Consider the following 21979-nt stretch of genomic DNA (forward strand, 5'->3'; position numbering starts at 1 on the left):
TCTCATGTGGGTCAGTAGGACTATTTTTCACCAGGTTGTTATTATCAGTCTGCCTAATTTTGAAATTTAAAAAATTGTGCAAAACAAAAAAGCCCATCTTTGAAGATATCTGATACTTTGAAGATACTGTCACTAGCAGTAAAAGTAGCATTGGCTTAGTGTTTTGTCTTTTCTCCTCTTTAAAGAGAACAGTTATTATGGGGGCATTTTGCAGACTAAAATACTGTAATCTTGCCAAAAATTTACCAAAGAAAGGAAGAAGTTTTTAAGAGATAGATGGTCTTCCTACTTTTAGTCTTTTGAGGTTGGACTCTGTAACCTGCCTCATGAATGGGGTCCTTAACCTGCCTGCTTAGCTCATATTTGGGGGTGGAAAGGGTAGAGTCCTTTACTGTTGGAGTTTAAATTCTGGCCGGGCACGGTGGCTCAGCCTGCAATCGCAGCACTTTGGGAGGCTGAGGCGCGCGGATCACCTGAAGTCAGGAGTTCAAGACCAGCCTGACCAACATGGTGAAACCCTGTCTCTACTAAAAATATGAAAATTAGCTGGGTGTGATGGTGGGCGCCTGTAATCCCAGCTACTTGGGAGGCTGAGGCAGGAGAATTGCTTGAACCGGGGAGATGGAGGTTGCAGTGAGCAGAGATCGTGCCACTGCACCCCAGCCTGGGCAACAGAGCCACACTGTCTCAAAAAAAAAAAAAAAGAAAGAAAGAAATTCTAAGAAACAATCAGAGCTGAAAGAGGGAAATTACCTTAATATAACCTCTGGACTGTGGCTTTTAGTGTCCTGCAATTTCAGAGGCATTCCCGGTCTTCTGAGAGTAAAGTGACTGGAAATGTGGCAGAAAACTTAACCTGTAGTTTCTTTAATTAACAAATATATAAAAGCCTATTATATGCCTCGAGTGTTCAGTTAAGCCAAGTAGAATGTTTTATTAATTCAGAGCTTACGTTTATTTATTTTTTTGTTTGGTTGAAAACGGTGGTGCGATCATAGCCCACTGCAGCCTCCAGGTCCTGGACTCAAATAATCCTCCCACCTCAGCCTCTGGAGAACCTGGCACTACAGGCATATGCCACCATGCCTAGCTGATTTATTGGCTTTTTACATTATCAGTACTTCCCTATTTTCAGGCCTTATTTTCTTCAAGGAATGGCTATTTAAGTACGTCAAGATTTGAGGCCTTTCTTCTCTCTTGAAATTTTTATCTCTATGAAGAATGAAGCTGAGTTTTTTGTTGTTGTTGTTCTCTGAAAATAGTAAGAGCAAAGCCCATGACCTTCATTGGATGAGTAAGCTGGTAGTGGCAGAAAAGGTAGATTTACTCATTCATTTCTTCAGTCCATGGACTCAACAAATATTTCCTTTGGTTCTTTTGTATACTTAGCACTAAATTAGGTGCTGGGGATATAATGGTGGAACTTATATCCAACTGATGCTGTGGAACCGACATAATGTAGAAGAAATAAGGACAGAGAACAGTCATCTTTGAATTCTTCTGAACAGCCTGGACGTGACAGTTTTGAGTAGCCCCCTCTTAGTATAATCTTCCTTCTTTCATTATCTTTGTTCTGCCTCACTTGGAGTCCTGACTAGGGAAGGTAGTTAAGGAGAGGATGGATATTTTGAGCCTCAGTCAGTATATGATATAGTTTGTCCGAGTCAGAGTTCAAGGGAAGCTTGTTACTAGGGCACTCAGAATGGGTTATCGTGACTGGAGAAGAGGGCATATTTATTCTGTGGCTTGGTACTTGGAATTTTTTTTTTTTTTTTTTTGGTGTAGAGATAGGGTCTCACTGTGTTGCGCAGGCCAGTCTTGAATTCCTGGCCTCAAGTGATCCCGCTGAGGTTATAGGCATGAGCCACCTCTCCCAGCCTACGTGGAACTCTTATTGGTGGAGGAACATGGCTTAGCCAGGGAGATGAGGTTTTTAGATACAAAAGCCAAAGCATCCTCATTTGCAGTGTCAGGAACTGGGAACAGTGAAAACTTGGAACTTTCCCAAGGTGTGGGGCAGGAATGGGACAGCTTTTACATTAGAACAGGGTTTCTCAGCCTTGGCGCTATTGATAACGTGGGCCAGATAATATCTTCGTTGTGGGGGGCGCTGTCCTGTTTGTTGAAGGACGCCTAGCAGCATCTTTGGCTTCTGCTTACTAGATGCCAGTAGCACATACCTTCAGAGATTACTAAATGTCCCCTATGGGGCAGAATTGCCCCTGATGAGAACCTCTGTATTAGAGTGTGGTGGGTAATCCAGAGATGTGTAGAGTTAAGAAATATCCTTCATGATGTTCACAATTACAAAGCTAAAATGTAGTGGTGTGATTTTTACTCTAGAATTTGCCTTTGCTGTTTAGTCAAGATAAACATTTGAAATCTCTCTCACCCCCCAACCCCATTTGTGAGATTTTGATGTACTACATGAGAAGAATGAACCCAAGAGCTGCAGGGACCACCGCAGTATCCAGCTGGAGGGTGTTAATGTGTCTTGTTGTCCTGGGGGGTAGCCTCAGAGGCTGGAGGGTTAGAATTGGTCAGGGAGGACACCTGTAACAGTGTTGAAATATATAATATTTATTTCAACACTTTGTGCATTGTCGGCCTTTTTCTTTTTTTTTTTGAGATGGAGTCTCGCTCTGTCGCCCAGACTGGAGTGCAGTGGCGCGATCTCGGCTCACTGCAACCTCCACCTCCCGGGTTCACGCCATTCTCCTGCCTCAGCCTCCCGAGTAGGTGGGACTACAGGTGCCCGCCACCACGCCTGGCTAATTTTTTGTATTTTTAGTAGAGACAGGGTTTCACCGTGTTAGCCAGGATGGTCTTGATCTCTTGACCTCGTGATCCGCTCATCTCGGCCTCCCAAAGTGCTGGGATTACACGAGCCACTGCTCCTGGTGTTGTCAGCCTTTTTCTATTAAACCATGTCACAAGCCCACAGAGTAGCAGCTCTTTGATTGGAACTGGGAGAAAAGCAACCTATTCGGCCCTGTGGGGAGGGCTTTATTGCTTCAAGCTTATAGGGCAATGTCCCTTACTCTTATAAATGAAACATAGGAGCTCTTAAAAGATCCATTTATGTACAGCTGGGACTGGGCTGGGTGCTTGAATGAATGTACTTCCTGGTATGAGAGTCATCTGCTACTCTAGGGGTTGGGCACTGGCTGATTTCTTTTCTCATTTGGCGAAAATCCTATTAGTTCAAAGGGAGATGCTCTCCTTTGCTTTACTGTTCCTACTAGCTTGGATGGGAGGACAGAGTTTACCTTTAGAGCTTATTGTGAAAAGCATCTTGAGTAGGAAGGTTAAAATGAAATAAACCTAGGTTTATTGTTGAGAGGAGGTGTTCACATTTTTTTCGTATTCCCATACTGTGACATAATTAATTCCCATATTTAAGTGACATCTGAAATCAGGAGTCAAATTGTATATAAGGAAGTCTGGCTGGATCATCCCTAGTTTTAAATTATATTTATTTTATATGTAGACCGTTTAGACCTGATTATCTTTTTTTTTGGAGATAGAGTGTTGCTCTGTCACCCAGGCTAGAGTGCAATGGTGCGATCTCAGCTCACTGCAACCTCCATCTCCTGGATTCAAGCAATTCTCCTGCCTCAGCCTCCTGAGTAGCTGGGATTACAGGTGCCCGCCACCACACCCAGCTAATTTTTTGTAATTTTAATAGAGATGGGGTTTCGCCATGTTGGCCAGGCTGGTTTCGAACTCTTGACTTTAGGTGATCCACCCACCTTGGCCTCCCAAAGTGCTGGGATTACAGGCGTGAACCACTGCACCTGGCCAGGCCTGATTATCTTTTTGAAAACTACACAGTCTTTTACTGTTTGTCTAATAATAGTAACTAATGTAGTCCTGGTAAGGTGGCTCACGCCTGTAATCCCAGCACTTTGGGAGGTCAAGGTGAGAGAATTGCTTGAGGCCAGGAATTTGAGACCATCATGGGCAACATAGCGAGACCCTGTGTCTACAAAAAAATTTAAAAATTAGCCAGGTGTGGTGGTGAGCACCTGTAGTCCTAGCTACTTGGGAAGCTGAGGCAGGAGGATTACTGGAGCCCAGGAGTTCCAGGCTGCAGTGAGCTATGATCATGCCACTGCACACCACTCTGGATGACAGAGTGAGACTCTGTCTCAAGAAGAAAAAAAAAAAACTAACGTTTATGGAGTGCTTGCTGGATGACAGACACTGTGCTGGGGCTCTAATTTAGATTTTCTCATTTCATCCTCACCAGTCCTTAAAAGTGGGTACAAAAATTGTTACAGATGATGAAACTTAGGCCCAGCAAGTATAAGTAACTTGTCCAAGGTTAAACAGCTAGCTAGTAAATAGTAGAGTTGGGATTTGAACCTAGAGCCCACTACATTGTGCTGACCACATTGCATAGCACAAAGACAATTTTATGTGTCTAGGAAGCTTCTCGTAAATGAAGTGGTTGTGGTTCTGATGACAGTTCAGAAGAGACAGGTGGAGAAACTGATCTCACATACTAGATAACTTCCCATTCTTTTTAATTCTCTGATTTCTGTGAGCCATCGACATGTTGTTATTAATATTTACAAAAACAGGATATGCTGTGCTTTTCCAGAGCAGCAGAGAGGAGGTCACAACTTTGTTCTTGGATTCAAATAGAGAATGGAAAAATGAACCGTGACCCATCATTGAGGAGGATATAGTCCACTGCACATAGGATGGAAGTTGCATGTGTCCTCTACACCAGGGGAGGTGTACAAAAAACTGGGGAGAGGAGAGGTGAGGATCAGATGAAATTGGCCCTCTAGGCATAGTATTTCCAGGACTTCTGAAGTGAAGAGTGTCCTCCTTGCTCTGTGGTATAAGCTTTGGAAGGAACCTAACTGGAGACTAAGGAATGAACTTTCCTTTAATTCTTGCACTTCAGAAGGATTATTAATCTCATGATGCTTATCTTTCAGACTCCCTACTGCTGAGGAGTAGCTGTTAACTATACTAGGGAAATCCTGACTGGGCGCAGTGGCTCATGGCTGTAATCCCAGCACATTGGGAGGCCGCGGTGGGTCGATCACTTGAGGTCAGGAATTCAAGACCAGCCTGGCCAACATGGTGTAACCCCGTCTCTACTAAAAAGATAAAAAATTAGCTGGGCGTGTTGGCGGGTGCCTGTAATCCCAGCTGCTGGGGAGGCTGAGGCAGGAGAATCGCTTGAACCTGGGAGGTGGAGGTTGCAGTGAGCCGAGATCACACCCTTGCACCCCAGCATGGGCAACAAGAGGGAAACTCTGTCTCAAAAAAAAAAAAAAAGAAAGAAAAAGAAATCCTGGAGGACCCTGTGTGTTTTGTTTGTTTGTTTGTTTTGTTTTGTTTTGTTTTTTTGAGACAGGGTTTCGCTCTGTCACCCAGGCTGGAATGCAGTGGCATGATCTTGGCTCACTGCAATCTCTGCTTCCCAGGCTCAAACAATCCTCCTGCCTCAGCCTCCCAAGTAGCTGGGACTGCAGCTGCTCACCATCATGCCTGGCTAACCTGGGGTCTTTTCACTATAAAGACTCCATTTTTTCACTGATGCATAGCAGGTTTAGGTCTGCTACTTAATTTAGAGCAAGCTTGTCCAACCCACCCAGGACAACTTTGAATCTGGCCCAATACCAATTTGTAAACTTTCTTAAAACATAACATGGAGATTTTCTTGGGATTTTTTTTTTTTTTTTTTAAAGCTCATCAGCTCTCATTAGTGTATTTTATGTGTGGCCCAAGACACTTCTTCCAGTGTGGTCCAGGGAAGCCAAAAGATTAGACACCCCTATTTAGACTAAAGATGAGATATCCTATATGGGAGATAAGTAAGTCCTAAAAACTCTTTCCCTTAAATCAACAAATGCAAATTGCTTTTAGTTTTTAGAGATGGGGTCTTGCTATGGTGCATAGGCTGGACTTGCACTTTTGGGCTCAAGTAATCTTCCTGCCTCATCCTCCTGAGCAGCTGAGACTACAGGCAGGAACCACCATGCTCAGCTAACTTTTTTATTTTTTGTGGAGACAGAGCCTTGCTATGTTTCCCAAGCTGGTCTTGATCTCCTGACCTCAGGTGATCTTCCTGCTTCAGCCTCCTGAAGCACTAGGATTACAGGCATGAGCCGCCATGCTTGGCCTATTTTTATTTTTAAAATTTCAGTTAAAATTGATTAAGATACAGACAATTCCCACATACTATGCAGGGTTTATATATCATGCTCAGACTTATGTTATATTCACATTTATACTAATGGTGTCTAATTTTAGTAATGTAGCATATTTATGAATGTAACTCTTGCAGACTTTGGCCAGTGGGCATATATATTCTTTTCTTTTCTTTTTTTTTTTTTTTTTTTTTTTGAGACAGGGTCATGCTCTGTCACCTAGGCTGGAGTGCAGTGGCATGATCATGGTTCACTGCAGCCTCGACCTCCTGGGCTCAAGTGATCCTTCTGCCTTAGCCTCTCGAGTAAGCTAGGACCACAGGTGTGCCCCACCACACCCTGCTACTTTTTTTTTTTTTTTTTTTTTTGAGATGAAGTCTCACTCTTGTCCCCCAGGCTGGAGTGCAATGGCATGATCTCCGCTCACTGCAACCTCCGTCTCCCAGGTCCAAGCAATTCTCCTGCCTCAGCCTCCTGAGCAGCTGGGATTACAGGTGCCTGCCACCACGCCCGGCTAATTTTTGTATTTTTTAGTAGAGGTAGGGTTTCACCATGTTGGCCAGGCTGGTCTTGAACTCCTGACCTCAGGTGATCCGCCAGCCTCGGCCTCCCAAAGTGCTGGGATTTCAGGTGTGAGCCACCGCGCCTGGCCTTCACACCCTGCTACTTTTTAAATGTTTTGTAGAGATCGGTTCTCGCCATGTTATCCAGCTTGGTCTTAAACTCTTAGCCTCAAATAGTCCTCCTGCTTTGGCTTCCAAAGTATTGGGATTATAGGTGTGAACCACTATGCCAGGCCTCATCATATATGTACTTAACCAGTGTATTCATTCTTTTTTTTTTGAGTTGGAGTTTCACTCTTGTCGCCCAGGCTGGAGTGCAATGGCGCAATTTCGGCTCATTGCAACCTCTGCCTTGCGGGTTCAAGCGATTCTCCTTCCTTAGCCTCCTGAGTAGCTGGGATTACAGGTGCCTGCCACCACACCCAGCTAATTTTTGTATTTTTAGTAGAGACAGGGTATTACCATGTTGGTCAGGCTGGTCTCGAACTCCTGACCTCAGGTGAGCCACTGTACCCGGCCTGAATTCTTCTCTTTTTTAAAATGTAGTAACATAATTCAAGAAGTTGCTTTTTCTGTATCAAGACAGATTATGTTTCTCACATATCAAGTTGGTATGCACTAGGATATCACAAGAATCCGATTGATATGTTAGAGTTTACCAATAATTCTGGCTTCTGCTTGCTTTCTTTCCTTTCCTCTGTCAAAGTTAAATTCATTCTGATCAAGGGCTTCTCATCATTCTTAGTAGTATTCAGAAAGGGTGAAAAACTTTTTAGCCATACCTCAATGAGCCATTGCACTTTACAAATATAAGTATCTTGCTATTTTATTTTCCCTGTGACCGTTTCTTTATATTTAAGCCACAAAACTAAAACATTAGGAAATAACCATAATAGACATAACAGAATAATATTTTTTGGGATACCCTCATATTTAATCAATTTTCCATTGCTGACATTTTTCTGACCTGTGTTCTTGGGGAGCATAAAGAGTAGAAGTATTGCTGGATGATTCGAGGTTTGCCATTATGATCACCTTCCTGAAATGTATTCTCCTTTTCAAATCCCTTTACTAATGTAACTACTATCTTGAGATATCTAGGGCTATGGATAGGATAATTAGAAATTATGTTTAGCTCAAGTTTAATAATGAAACAAAGAGTGTTTATCAAATATGCTTTTCTGTCAAAAAGATGGCTTTGAGAACCTTTTGTGGGCCTGGGAGGGAGACTTTACCTTGGGGATAAAAACAAAAGGATGGAGAATGTTAAGTGGTACAGTAGAGGCTAATATCTAATATAGAAGGGTAGCCTGGGCTGAGTGGGGCTTACACAGAGGGAAGACTCCTCCAGGTTTGTATCTTGGTTTTTCTCGCTAACTTGTTTTGTTTTTTAATCTACAAAGCTGGCTTTAAAAGACTATTTTCATAGGGTCATTGCTCAGGCTAGAGGCATATTTTCTCCTTCTCTTTTCTTATTTTGTACCTTCCCTCACACAGTACTTAGGTAGGAGAAGGGTAAGTAGGTGGAGGGGAGGGGTCATTGCCCCTGGAAGATTCCAGGTGACATAACCTTGTTTAACCGCCAGTATTTTTTTTCCCTCTCTCTCCCCTCCTGCAGAAATGGAGGCAAACGACCATTTTAACTTTACTGGCCTTCCCCCTGCACCTGCTGCCTCAGGACTGAAACCCTCTCCTTCCTCAGGGGAGGGCCTCTACACTAACGGGTCTCCCATGAACTTCCCCCAGCAAGGGAAAAGTGAGTGTGAGGGCTGCTTGGCCTGGGGAGGGAATGGGCATCATCCCTTTAGGGCAGATTCATGGGGGGATATTTTGCTCTACTTTGCTGCTGGAGAGAAATCAACTTCTAAGAACAAGTTCTAGGGTTTTTTGGAAACATTTTTTGTATTGATTTAAGGTTGGAAGAGATTAGAAAAACCCACTGGCTTTTTCATCTTAGCCTGTTCTTCTGTCAGCCCTGTTCCCCTGGCTGCTGACAGAGCAGTGAAGTGGCTACTGCTGCTGATAACCCATGAGAGAGATAAAGTGCTAGCCTTCTAAGAAGCTGTTTTTAGAGGTTAGGGAAGCTACACTGGGCCAGGACTGAGAGTTGAATGAAGGTTGCAGTGTATTTATTGCCTTTTAGTTTGTACATCAGAGAAAGGCAGATGCTAGAAGTACTTATTCCACCTTCTGTCCTTGGATGGAAGGTAGGGACAAGGGAAAGTTTAATGCTTACCTAGTTCCCCAGAGAGAAGTTCATAATTCCATATGGAGGTGTTGCTGCCAGGATTGGGTCTTTTCCTGGCTTTGGCTTACCAGTTGCTCTGTACCATGACTCGCCAGGTACCTCTATAATCTTGCTTGGGTTTCAAGTCCTTTATACTTGGAAGCAGAGAGAAGCCCACATGCTTCCCTCCTTTCTTGTAGCAGAAAAATACTGCTACTTCTCCCTCCGATCCTCTCGAAGAGGGTTGCAGATGGTAGAAGCTCCCTTATTTCATTGGATTCCACCCTACCCTCAAGCTTCCTTAATATCTTGGTTCTTTTTGATTGATTGTCCTCCATCCCAGAGGTTGCCATTGATGTTGAGAGCTGAATTCTACAGCACTGCATGCAAAGTGCCCCCCCTACCCCCTCAGCTGGCATATTACCTTCCAATGCCTATAGGGAAGGGCCAAGCCCAGCCTTCTGAGCTGGGTTCTTGTCGCTGTGGTGACTGCAAATTCTATTTTTAGCCCAGCACAAAGTGCTGGATCTGCATGTGCCAGTGAGGTGGAGGTTGTTCCTTTTGGTACCACTGTGGGGCCAAATAGGCACTGGGGAAAGGGGGCCCCTAGCGAATTCAGTCATACCCCTCCAAGGGAAGAAATCCCCTAGGGAATGAGAGTAGGGCAGAATGCAAGTCACTGTAGGGAGTCTGCAAACAGTTTCATTTAATTAAAAACAAAAGAAAAGGCCAGGCGTGGTGGCTCACGCCTGTAATCCCAGCACTTTGGGAGGCCGAGGCAGGTGGATCACGAGGTCAAGAGATGAGACCATCCTGGCCAACACGGTAAAACCCCGTCTCTACTGAAAATACAAAAATTAGCCGGGCGTGGTGATGGGCACCTGTAGTCCCAGCTACTCAGGAGGCTGAGGCAGGAGAATCACTTGAACCAGGGAGGCAGAGGTTGCAGTGGGTCGAGATTGCACCACTGAACTCCAGCCTGGTGACATAGCAAGATTCCGTCTCAAAACAAACAAACAAAAAATAAACCAAAAAAAAGCCAGCAGTAAGCAGCAGCAACCAGCTCTGCTGGTGGCTCTCATGGTAGGCCTGGAGAGCTCTCTAGCCCCCTACTCAGCCTCAGCAGCAGTTGCTAAACCTACATCCAGGAGCCTCTGGGCTTGGTGTTCTCCAGAGACCCAAAAACTAAATATAGCAGGGGAGGAATCCCCCTTCCCTTTACCATGTCTTTTTCTAGTCAGTGCTATTACTTTGAGTTTGTTTTGGTAAAGTTGCTTGCCTACATATCTGTAACTGACCTTTTCTTTCTTTCTCTGCCAGGTTTGAATGGGGATGTGAATGTTAATGGCTTATCTACTGTATCTCACACTACTACTTCAGGGATTTTGAACTCTGCTCCCCACTCCTCCAGCACCTCACACCTCCATCACCCCAGCGTGGCCTACGACTGTCTCTGGAACTACTCACAGTACCCATCTGCCAATCCTGGCAGCAACCTCAAGGACCCACCCCTTCTCTCCCAGTTCTCGGGGGGACAATACCCACTCAACGGCATCCTTGGGGGCAGCCGGCAACCTTCATCCCCAAGTCATAACACTAACCTTCGGGCTGGGAGCCAAGAGTTCTGGGCCAACGGTACCCAGAGTCCCATGGGGCTTAACTTTGATTCACAAGAACTGTATGATTCCTTTCCTGACCAGAATTTTGAGGTGATGCCCAATGGACCCCCTAGTTTTTTCACCTCCCCACAGACTTCTCCTATGTTGGGATCTAGCATTCAAACCTTTGCACCCTCCCAGGAGGTAGGCAGTGGTATCCATCCTGATGAGGCAGCAGAAAAGGAGATGACTTCAGTTGTGGCAGAGAATGGCACTGGCTTGGTAGGCAGCTTGGAGCTGGAAGAAGAGCAGCCAGGTATAACTGGGTTGGTGAACTGGGTGGGGAAAGGAAAAATGGAGCTCGGGGGGGATAGTGGCTTTTTGAGGTGAGAAAAACTTGTCTTTCCAGCTCTCTGCAGTGGAGGCTGATTTGCATGTTGGTGATTAGCAATTAGCAGAGCCAAGTGGCTGGTGTTTTTGTGGCAGCAGCACCAGCTCGCGAGTGGGAGTGCAAATTATTTCAAGCTCATGCAGAGCTTCTGGCCTGGAGAGGGCAGGTGGGCGAGCCCGAAACAGCCCCAACAGACACCCTGCATCAAGAAAGGCTTCTTTCAAAATACACGGAGTGGTTAGGGTCTAGCAGCGGGCATTGAGGCTGTTTTAACTGACTGTGGCAGGATCAGACTGGCTGCTAAAGTCGTCTGAGCCCAATGTAGTGATTGGCATGCGAAGGAGGGAAGGAACCAGGCAGAGCATATCATTATTTGTCTACTTAGTTTCCTTTTTTGTTGTTGTTTAGCATTAGTACATGTGACAGCCCCTCTCATCTTTTCCCTCAAAATAGATAAAAGCTTAGCTTCCAGTTGATTCCTGGTACAAGGGTAACCACCACTCTGTAAAATTACAGGATGTTTTCTCATTTCCCAATGGATGGAGGAGATATCTGAGAACATGATAGAGATGTTGTATCAGACCCCACTCTCTTTTCCTCTCTTTGCCTGCTGTAGGATTGATTTTACCAGCACATCTCTGCTCAGAGTATCTTGATGTGATCGGTTCCCAGCAATGAACTGGCCGCAATAAATGTTGAATGAATGAACATCCTTCTAGCAAAGATTGACTGCCTAGTATAGCTAAATGAACCAATATAAGGCACTGATTTTGACTTTTGGTCTCTCCTGGGATTTCCTAGAACTGAAGATGTGTGGCTACAATGGCTCTGTCCCTTCTGTGGAATCGTTACACCAAGAGGTCTCAGTCCTGGTCCCTGACCCCACAGTGAGCTGTTTAGATGATCCTTCACATCTTCCTGATCAACTGGAAGACACTCCAATCCTCAGTGAAGACTCTCTGGAGCCCTTCAACTCTCTGGCACCAGGTAGGTTTGGAGGCTATGTCCCTTTAACTTATCCATGCAGAGTAGCCAAACTTTACCTGAAAGAGACAGTAAAATGGGAAAAGTATTAGGCAATCAGGGGCACTGGGGCTTCCAGGTAGGCCTAAGGCAGACCACAGTTACATGCCACAGGACTTGGTGCACTAACTGAATTCTGAGCTGAATTGGTTCATGTCCCAGGTTCTTTCCCAGTATTCCTTTTGGCCAAGAGCTCTGGGCTGTAATAATTCACTGGATAGGGACTTATTACCACACAGTTGATCTTTCTGGGTTCTAACAAACTAGGAAGAAGACATTTGTCAGTGAGCAGTTACCTTTTACTCCACTGAAGTACAAGAAAGACATATTTTATGATAAATCCTAGAATTTTGCATAGGTCTCTGGGTAGATAATACCACCAATGCCTTTCCTTTCATTTTCACCTTGTAGAGATGAGGTCTTGCTATGTTGTCCGGGCTGGTCTTGAACTCCTGGCCTCAAGCAATTCTTCTGCCTCGGCCTCCCCTCAAACTTTTATGATCCCTATAGTCTCATGACTACTCTTTCAGGGAGAAGGCTTTACTTGTTACCTAACTTAATATTGGGAAGAATCTTCACATTGTGGGAACTAGAATTGGATGTTTTCTGACCAATGTTTCTTAAATCTTGCTTTCTGATTTTTTTCTCATTATCCTGCTCTGATTTTTCTACCCTTGTGAACAGAGCCAGTGAGTGGAGGACTATATGGTATTGATGACACGGAGCTGATGGGTGCAGAGGACAAGCTGCCTCTTGAGGACAGCCCTGTGATTTCTGCCCTTGATTGCCCTTCCCTCAATAATGCTACTGCCTTCAGTCTCCTGGCAGATGATAGTCAAACATCAGCCTCTATCTTTGCCAGTCCCACCTCTCCACCTGTCCTAGGGGAGTCTGTCCTGCAAGGTAAGTGAGGGTAGGTAGGACAAAGAAAGACCTTTACCTGAGAAAAGATGAGAGAATAAGTTTCATAGTTAGGGCCTTAAGAGTGGGAAATCTGGCTGGGCGCAGTGGCTCACGCCTGTAATCTCAGCACTTCGGGAGGCTGAGGCGGGCGGATCACCTGAGATCAGGAGTTTGAGACCACCTGGCCAACATGGTGAAACCCCGCCTCTACTAAAAATACAAAAATTAGCCAGGTGTGTTGGCACGTGCCTGTAATCCCAGCTACCCAGGAGGCTGAGGCAGGAGAATCGCTTGGCCCCAGGAGGCAGAGGTTGCAGTGAGCTGAGATTGTGTCGTTGCACTCCAACCTGGGCAACAGAGCAAGACTCCGTCTCAGAAAAAAAGTAGGAAAGCAAGAGCACCTTGCTGGGATCTGAGGGACTATGGGATAGTGTATGGTGGAACTAAAAGAGGCATAGGCTGCTATACTCTGACCTGTGCCCTCTGCTTTGAAGAACTTGTGAGACTTGGAATTTGTAGGGAGAAGGAGGCTAGAAGCTTTATTGGCACCAGGTAAAAGGTATTTCTTCACACAATGACATCTGTAGCAACTTTACCCTTTAATCCTCATGATTGGTTGGGAGAAAAAGCTACTTCTTTTTCCAACCCTAGGGAAGACCCCTTGAAGTAACCCTGTTTAGCTTGGTCCAGGGTTGACTGAGTAGATTCTCTTGTTTTATGTGATGCCTTTTTTTTTTTAAAGCCTATCCTGTCCCTTTGGATTCTAGATAACAGCTTTGACCTGAATAATGGTAGTGATGCTGAACAGGAAGAAATGGAAACTCAATCTTCAGACTTCCCACCATCCCTGACCCAGCCAGCTCCTGATCAGTCATCCACTATTCAGCTACATCCAGCAACCTCACCAGCAGTCTCGCCAACAACCTCCCCAGCAGTCTCCCTAGTGGTTTCTCCAGCAGCCTCCCCAGAAATCTCTCCAGAAGTTTGTCCCGCAGCTTCTACAGTTGTCTCTCCAGCAGTCTTCTCAGTGGTCTCTCCAGCTTCCTCAGCAGTCCTCCCAGCAGTCTCCTCAGAAGTCCCCTTGACAGCTTCAGTGACATCCCCAAAAGCCTCTCCCGTAACTTCCCCAGCAGCTGCCTTTCCAACAGCCTCCCCAGCAAATAAGGATGTCAGCAGCTTTCTAGAAACCACTGCTGACCTGGAAGAGATCACTGGAGAAGGACTCACTGCTTCTGGTAGTGGTGAGTATCCAGATTCTATTCTATCCCTGTCTGGTTCCAAGAAACTTTTCTCTCCCATGTTGTAGTTAGCCTTTCCCTATTGGCCTATTGTTTAAATATTTTGCTTGAACTCTTAACTTGGGTATCCCTTCCTCCCAAGGTGATGTCATGAGGAGACGTATTGCTACCCCAGAAGAAGTTCGTCTTCCCCTCCAACATGGGTAAATGCTCTAGTTTGCTACATTTATTGACCTTGACAAGTTTAATGCACAACTCTAGAAAGAAGGGAATGCCTCTTTTCCTCTGAGGTGGGGGAGGAATGGGCCAGACAAGAGTAGATTACAGGACAGTTATCTGCAGTGATAATGTTTCTTGGCATGAGACTCCTAGGTTTTCCTTCTTCTCTCAAGGTCTGTCTTCCATCACCTATTCTTTCTTCATCTTGTAGTGACTCAATTTTGCCCAAGGAGCTCCAGCTATTATCTTTTCCAAACCCTAGGGCTCACATCCAAACCAGCTGGCTTGTCCTATTTCTGTGGACAAGGGATAGTAATGAATGAGGAGTGACTTAGTACTAATGAATTGAGGTGGTTTTGTTGTTTTAATGCTCTTAGGAGAGGTAAGGGCAGGAACAGTACATGACCAAAATGAACAAACTAGCTGACACCAGGGCCTTGTGGAAATAACTGCCTTCCTGGATCTTCCCCACCCCTGCCCCTCAAGGCTACTTGTGGTCACCAAGTCTGAGTACTGCTTAAAATTTTGAGAGAAAGATTAGAGTTAGTCTTAGAACTAACTCTGACTAACTCTGTGTTCTGCTCAGAACACAGAGTTCCTAACTAAACCCTGGCATATTGAGTCTTTTCATGGAATCAGCAGCAAATTTATTTTTCTGCTTGCCTCCCTGCCCTTTGTCTTCTGTCTTTATTCCCCTTAGGTCTTTATCCTCTTTACTGGAAATCCAGTAACTGCCCTGAATGGCTCAGGGAGGGGTTTCTGGCAGCTTATCTCACTGATTTTGTAAAGGAGGGATGGAGATCTCTCTGAGCTTGTGCAGTTTGGCGTATTGCTTTTTTCCTAAGGGCCTTGATGTATTTGCTGGAGCTCAAGTCAGCCTTCTAGCCAAGCTTATCTCTCTTGGTGCTTTTGCATCTGCATGCAGTTCTAGAGATACAAATGTGGCGAGGGCTATCTGCTCAGAGGGCTTTGCGCTTAGGTGGCATGGGAGTGGGCAGGGGTGTGACCTGGCGGCAGGGCCCATGTGCTTCTCTGGCAGGTGGCGGAGAGAGGTGCGCATCAAGAAGGGCAGCCACCGATGGCAGGGGGAGACCTGGTATTATGGCCCCTGTGGGAAGAGGATGAAGCAATTTCCAGAAGTGATCAAGGTAATGTAGCTTTTTTTAAAGGACTGCTTTCTTGGGCTCAGTGGACTCCTTTCCACTGCCCTAGACTCCGTTCTTGGGCTCAGTGACAACAGGCTGGCATTGTCTGCTCTGGGCCTGTTCTGCTTGTGCCTTTGCTGGCCAAAGACATGGTAGGATCCAACTTTATTAATGTTACTTTACTTCCTCCTCTTAGTACCTGAGCCGCAACGTGGTACACAGTGTCCGCCGTGAGCACTTCAGCTTCAGTCCCCGTATGCCTGTTGGAGACTTCTTTGAAGAAAGAGACACGCCAGAGGTGCAGACCCAAGGGTTAAATATGCTTTTGTCCCTGAGGAAGAGTTGGTGGACAAGCTGCAGCTTCCTCTCGTGGGGTTTGAAGGTTCTGGGGCATTGAATGGTTCCAAGGGCCTCGTGGCCTGCACTGATTCCTTACCACTGTAACAGTCTCCCTTGCTACCTTAGGGCTTGCAGTGGGTGCAGCTCTCAGCAGAGGAGATCCCGTCGAGGATTCAGGCAATTACTGGCAAACGGGGTCGACCTCGAAACACTGAGAAGGCTAAGACTAAGGAAGTCCCCAAGGTGAAACGGGGTCGAGGTCGGCCACCTAAGGTCAAAATCACTGAGCTATTGAACAAGACAGACAACCGCCCCCTGAAGAAACTGGAGGCCCAAGGTACAGTGGTATTTCTTACTTTGGGATTCTGCTCCCTCCATGAGGTATCTAAAATGTTGATGAATTGCTAATACCTGGATTTCCCAGGAGTGTGACTAACATTATCTGGGAAGAATGAATCTGAATCAGCTTCTCCTTGGAATCCAGCATCCTAGTCCCAGCGCTTGGGAATACTACTTTTCCAGCCACGCTCTTTCTTGAGTTGCTGTTACCAGTGAAACCTTGGGCTGCCCCCAGGTGTGTTTAGCCCAGAGGAGAGGACTTTCTTGCCCTTTCTTTCCATCTTTTAGCTCCTTATCATATACTGGTTCAGTTGTACCCTTTTACCTTACCCATTTCTACTATCATGGAGGTTCAGAATTCACATCTGAATTCAAAAGATAATTGGGAGCCAGGCATGGTGGTGTGTGCTTAATAATCCCAGTTACCCAGGAGGCTGAGGCAGGCAGCAGAGGATCACTTGAGCCCAGGAGTTTGGAGGCTACAGTAAACTTCAGTTGTGTTATTGCATTCCAACCTGGGCAACAGAGCAAGGCCCTGTTTCTAAAAAAAATAATAGGCCGGGCACAGTGTCTCACACCTGTAATCCCAGCACTTCAGAAGGCCAAGGCGGGCGGATCGTGAGGTCAAGAGATTGAGACCATCCTGGCGAACATGGTAAAACCCCGTCTCTACTAAAAATACAAAACAAAAAATTAGCTGGGTGTGGTGGTGTGTGCCTGTAGTCCCACCTACTTGGGAGGCTGAGGCAGGAGAATAGCTTGAACCTGGGAGGTGGAGGTTTCAGTGAGCTGAGATTGCGCCACTGCACTCCAGCTTGGTGATAGAGCTAGACTCTGTCTCAAAAAAAAAAAAAAAAAAAGCCAGGCACGGTGGCTCACGCCTGTAATCCCACCACTTTGGGAGACTGAGGAGGGCAGATCACCTGAGGTCGGGAGTTCAAGACCAGCCTGACCAACATGAAGAAACCCTGTCTCTACTATAAATACAAAATTAGCCAGGCATGGTGGCGCATGCCTGTAATCCCAGCTACTCGGGAGGCTGAGGCAGGAGAATGGCTTGAACCCGGGAGGCAGAGGTTGCGGTGAGCTGAGATCACACCATTGCACTCCAGCCTGGGCAACGAGTGAAACTCCATCTCAAAATAATAATATAATAATAATAATAGGCACTGTTTTAGTGGATGGACGGGTGAGAAATACCTACATTTTTCAGTAAATAGTGCGTTTACCCTGGTGTAGTGTGAAAAAACTTAGTCTTTTGATTTTCACTCAGACATCTAGCCGTGTCATGTTTCAACCAAATGACCTAGAACAAGTCTCATTTTGTTTTTTTTTTTGAGACAGAGTCTTACTCTGTCACCCAGGATGGAGTGCAGTGGCACAATCTTGGCTCACTACAAGCTCTGCCTCCTGGATTCACCCCATTCTCCTGCCTCGGCCTCCCGAGTAGCTGGGACTACAGGTGCACGCCACCACACCTGGCTAATTTTTTGTATTTTTAGTAGAGACGGGGTTTCACCGTGTTAGCCAGGATGGTCTCGATCTCCTGACCTCGTGATCCGCCCACCTCGGCCTCTCAAAGTGCTGGGATTACAGGTGTAGCCCCCACGCCTGGCCCCTTTTTTTTTTTTTTTTTTGAGATGGAGTTTTGCTCTTGTTGCCCAGGCTGGAGTGCAATGGCGCGATCTTGGCTCACCACAACCTCCCAGGTTTAAGCGATTCTCCTGCCTCAGCCTCCAGAGTAGCTGGGATTACAGGCATATGCCACCACGCCCAGCTAATTTTGTATTTTTAGTAGAGATGAGGTTTCTCCATGTTGGTCAGGCTGGTCTCGAACTCCTGACCTCAGGTGATCCGTCTGCTTCAGCCTCCCAAAGTGCTGGGATTACAGGTGTGAGCCACTGCACCCAGCTAAGTCTCATATTTTAATCAAAGCCTTAGGTAGTTCATCTGCCCATAATATCTGTCTTAGAGGGTTGTCACGTAGACATGTGGTGGCGTTTCTATACCAGAAACAAAATAATAAATATTGTCATATCAGGGCCAGGCACGGTGGCTCACGGCTGTAATCCCAGCTCTTTGAGAGGCTGAGACCAGCGGATCATGAGGTCAGGCAATCAAGACCGTCATGGCTAAAACGGTGAAACTCCGCTTGTACTAAAAATACTAAAAATTAACTGGGCGTGGTGGCACGCGCCTGTAGTCCCAGCTACTGGGGAGGCTGAGGCAGGAGAATCGCTTGAACCTGGGAGGTGGAGATTGCAGTGAGCTGAGATTGCGCCATTGCACTTCAGCCTGGGTGACAGAGTGAGATTCCGTGTCAAAAAAAATATATATGTATATATAGTCATGTCAGAAACATCAATTATGAAATACTCTTGTTTGCAGAATTATACTTCCACAAGTCTTCCCGAAAGAAAGAAATTCAGAACTTTTAGTGAAGCAAGACATGGAGCTGAGCATGATCAATAACTATGTCAGTGATTCTTTTGAGGTGTCCACTGTGTGGGCCTTTTTTCTGGCACACCCTTGGTTAATCAGTGCTTCTAACTACTACCCTCTTTCCCTGGCAGTTTGGCTTGCTGTATCCTTTCTCTGCTTTCTGCTCTAAAATCAGTCCGTGGGTTTCTGCTCTTGTCAGGTATCCTGGGAGAGAGATTGGCTCCAAGGCTACTCTGCCATTGTGGCCTCTTTTCTATCAGCAGGACACCTTCTAAAGCAGTCTGATTGGAGCCAGGGGCTGGTGCTTCTGGGCAGGAGATGTCATTTGAGTTCTTTGTGCCACCCCCATAGCAGGTGCCTCTCCTACATTTTTTCCCCCAATGTTTTATTATGTATACTTAAAAAAAAAAAAAAAAGCTACTCTAGATTCTTCAGGGAGCTGCTTGGGAGGCCAGCTTTGAGACGGGCATGTGTTGCCCTGGATGCTAGAGAACTGCCTTCCTGCCTCACTTGTTTCATTTTTCTTTCTGCTCTCACAGAAACACTGAATGAGGAGGATAAAGCAAAGATTGCTAAAAGCAAGAAGAAGATGAGGCAGAAGGTTCAACGGGGAGAGTGTCAGACTACTATCCAAGGGCAGGTGAGGGACATCAGAGAGATGAAACAGGTTAATTTTTCCTACAACTTACTTCATCTTTTATTTTCATTTCCCACATCCGTCACTCCCTGTGTAGCAGCATATCTTCATTACCCTGAAATTTCTTGCGCTTGATTTAGAGAATTGGGTTTGTTCAAAAATAACGTGGGCATCTCTAGGGTGAGAGAATTAATCCATTGCCAACCCCTCATTCCATCTCTCACCTCTCCTCCCCAGCACCCTTGTCTGTTTTTGAATCCTAGCCCAAGCAGAGATGCTTTCAGAGTTTGAGGAGAAATGACTTCCCTTATGGTTTACAGGCCAGAAATAAGCGGAAACAAGAGACCAAGAGCTTAAAGCAGAAGGAAGCTAAGAAGAAATCCAAGGTAGGTACATGTACGAACTTGCCAAGTATAATTTCGAAGCCACTAAACTGATTTTGCAAGACATGTACATCAGTCTTGTTTTATAGTGAGATTTCTGGGCTGTGAGGTTGGGAGGACTGGGACCAGGGAAGGATAGTAACTGATATCTTTATGGCAGTCTTGGTTCCTCTCTTCCTTGGGTAGGCTGAGAAAGAAAAAGGAAAGACAAAGCAGGAAAAACTGAAGGAAAAAGTCAAGAGGGAAAAGAAGGAGAAGGTAAAAATGAAGGAAAAGGAGGAGGTGACCAAAGCCAAGCCAGCCTGTAAAGCAGATAAGACCCTGGCCACACAGAGGCGCTTAGAGGAACGGCAGAGGCAGCAGATGATCTTGGAGGAAATGAAGAAGCCGACAGAGGATATGTGTCTGACTGACCACCAGGTAGTGAGGAGAGAGTAACAGTTCCTGGGTCAGTTGGGAAGACTTTCCTTTAAAAAAAAAAAAAACGGACTTCTGCAATGGGAGAGACATTTCCATTAAAGATTAAAGGAAGGCCGGGTGCCATGGCTCACACCTGTAATCCCAGCACTTTGGGAGGCCAAGGCGGGCAGATCGCTTGAGCCCAGCAGTTCAAGACCAGCCTGGGCAACATGGCGAGACCTCATCTCTACAAAAAATACGAAAATTAGCTGGGTGTGGTGGCATGTACCTGTAGTCCCAGCTATTTGGGAGACTGAGGTGGGAGAATTGCCTGGGCTTAGGAGGTCGAGGCTGCAGTAAGCAGAGATCATGCCACTGCACTCCAGCTTGGGTGACAGAGTGAGACCCTATCTCAAAAAAAAAAAAATTACATAAAGATTAAAGGAAGAACCTCTTGTAGACATGCAAATTGTCATATTCTGTTATGTTTAACAGAACTCCCTACTCACTTTTCTCTCTCTAGCCCCTGCCTGACTTCTCACGAGTCCCTGGTCTGACATTGCCCAGTGGAGCCTTCTCAGACTGCTTGACCATTGTGGAGTTCCTGCATAGCTTTGGCAAGGTGCTGGGCTTTGATCCTGCCAAAGATGTGCCTAGCCTGGGGGTCCTGCAGGAGGGACTCCTGTGTCAAGGTGACAGCTTGGGTGAGGTGCAAGACCTGCTGGTCAGGCTGCTGAAGGCTGCACTCCATGATCCTGGCTTGCCCTCCTACTGTCAGGTGAGTGCAAGTCCCTCCCAAAGTAACCAGGACAAGTAAAGGAGATGTAACTACTTAGTGTTTCTCTTTTCCTTATATTTTTCCATTTCTTTTTCTTCCTGACTCCTCTCCTTATTTTATTTTTCTTTATTTTTTCCTTTTCTTTTGTGGTCTTCTTTCGTATTCTGTCTTAACCCCCATAGTTCTCTTCTGATGTATTTTCCTCTTGCACATTCACCCAACTTCGTTGTTCGTCTTTCCCTACTCACCTCCATTATGCTATCCTCCACACAGTCCCTAAAGATCTTGGGGGAGAAGGTGTCTGAGATCCCACTGACAAGAGACAATGTGTCGGAGATCCTGCGCTGCTTCCTTATGGCATATGGAGTAGAGCCAGCCCTCTGTGACCGCCTGCGCACCCAGCCTTTTCAGGCCCAGCCACCCCAGCAGAAGGCTGCTGTCCTGGCCTTCCTTGTGCATGAGCTCAATGGCTCCACCCTCATCATCAAGTGAGAGGCTGGGAGTGGGGATGGTCATTGTATCCCTTGCATCAGAATGGGGTGGACGACTTGTAGCCTTCCAGAAGTCCTCAGAAATGTGTGTTCACTGCCATGTTCTGAAGATGCTGGAATGACTTGGGACTGAATTGCAGTGCCCTCCCTGGGAGAGCCTAAGCCTTCCTCTGCCATTCATCCAATCTGGGTTCTAGGCTGGAACTCCTTTTTCAGCTGCAGCCCCTTTACCCTTGAGCCTCCTTTCCCTCTTTTTGTGCTGCCACTTCATCCTATTCCCTATTCCCCTGCAGTGAGATTGACAAGACTCTGGAGAGTATGTCCAGCTACAGGAAAAACAAGTGGATTGTTGAAGGCCGGCTCCGGAGGTAGGGACCAGACAGAGAGTAGAGCCCCAGAGAGGAGAGAAGTGGGGTGGGTGAAGCATAGCCAGGGTTTTGGCTTGAAATGCGATGCTTTAGCCCCTTCCCTGGGTTTGGGACCTTACCAGGGCCCAGGATGGTTTAGAGTCAAGGTATTTCTTTTGTGGCACTATCATGTTCCTCACCAGTTTCCCTTAATTTTTTTTTTTTGAGATGGAGTCTTCCTCTGTCGCCTAGGCTGGAATGCGATAGCGTAATCTTGGCTTACTGCCACCTCCGCCTCCCAGGTTCAAGCGATTCTCCTGCCTCAGCCTCCCAAGTAGCTGGGA

The 21979-nt window shown here is 46.1% G+C and overlaps 2 protein-coding genes across 55 annotated transcripts in view; one reads left to right on the forward strand and one right to left on the reverse strand.

Moving 5' to 3' along the window:
- The window catches only part of BAZ2A (bromodomain adjacent to zinc finger domain 2A), a 40931-nt gene that overhangs the window by 11040 nt on the left and 7912 nt on the right, over window positions 1-21979 (forward strand). For 26 of the 50 annotated variants that reach the window (XM_063786508.1, XM_063786516.1, XM_063786521.1 and 23 more), the window contains 15 exons: window positions 8355-8492; window positions 10284-10877; window positions 11754-11939; window positions 12660-12878; window positions 13646-14119; window positions 14259-14319; window positions 15375-15483; window positions 15677-15778; window positions 15946-16156; window positions 19140-19240; window positions 19558-19623; window positions 19807-20040; window positions 20543-20797; window positions 21071-21285; window positions 21582-21656. In XM_063786508.1, the coding sequence (XP_063642578.1) occupies window positions 8357-8492; window positions 10284-10877; window positions 11754-11939; window positions 12660-12878; window positions 13646-14119; window positions 14259-14319; window positions 15375-15483; window positions 15677-15778; window positions 15946-16156; window positions 19140-19240; window positions 19558-19623; window positions 19807-20040; window positions 20543-20797; window positions 21071-21285; window positions 21582-21656 (3038 nt within the window). In that variant the 5' untranslated portion in view covers window positions 8355-8356. Of the gene's footprint in view, window positions 1-4586; window positions 4771-8354; window positions 8493-10283; window positions 10878-11753; window positions 11940-12659; window positions 12879-13645; window positions 14120-14258; window positions 14320-15374; window positions 15484-15676; window positions 15779-15945; window positions 16157-19139; window positions 19241-19557; window positions 19624-19806; window positions 20041-20542; window positions 20798-21070; window positions 21286-21581; window positions 21657-21979 lie in introns of those variants that run through there. The other 24 variants (XM_063786535.1, XM_063786495.1, XM_063786501.1 and 21 more) reach the window with 4 other exon arrangements.
- Window positions 11322-21979, reverse strand: part of RBMS2 (RNA binding motif single stranded interacting protein 2) — a 94544-nt gene continuing 83886 nt past the window's right edge. Inside the window, exon 13 of one of the 5 annotated variants that reach the window (XM_009425104.4) lies at window positions 11322-11995. In XM_009425104.4, the coding sequence (XP_009423379.1) occupies window positions 11963-11995 (33 nt within the window). In that variant the 3' untranslated portion in view covers window positions 11322-11962. The remainder of the gene's footprint in view (window positions 11996-21979) is intronic. The other 4 variants (XM_054663171.2, XM_054663170.2, XM_054663168.2 and 1 more) reach the window with 4 other exon arrangements.

The sequence above is a fragment of the Pan troglodytes genome, chromosome 10 (genome assembly GCF_028858775.2).
Source record: "Pan troglodytes isolate AG18354 chromosome 10, NHGRI_mPanTro3-v2.0_pri, whole genome shotgun sequence".
NCBI classification, from domain to species: domain Eukaryota; kingdom Metazoa; phylum Chordata; class Mammalia; order Primates; family Hominidae; genus Pan; species Pan troglodytes.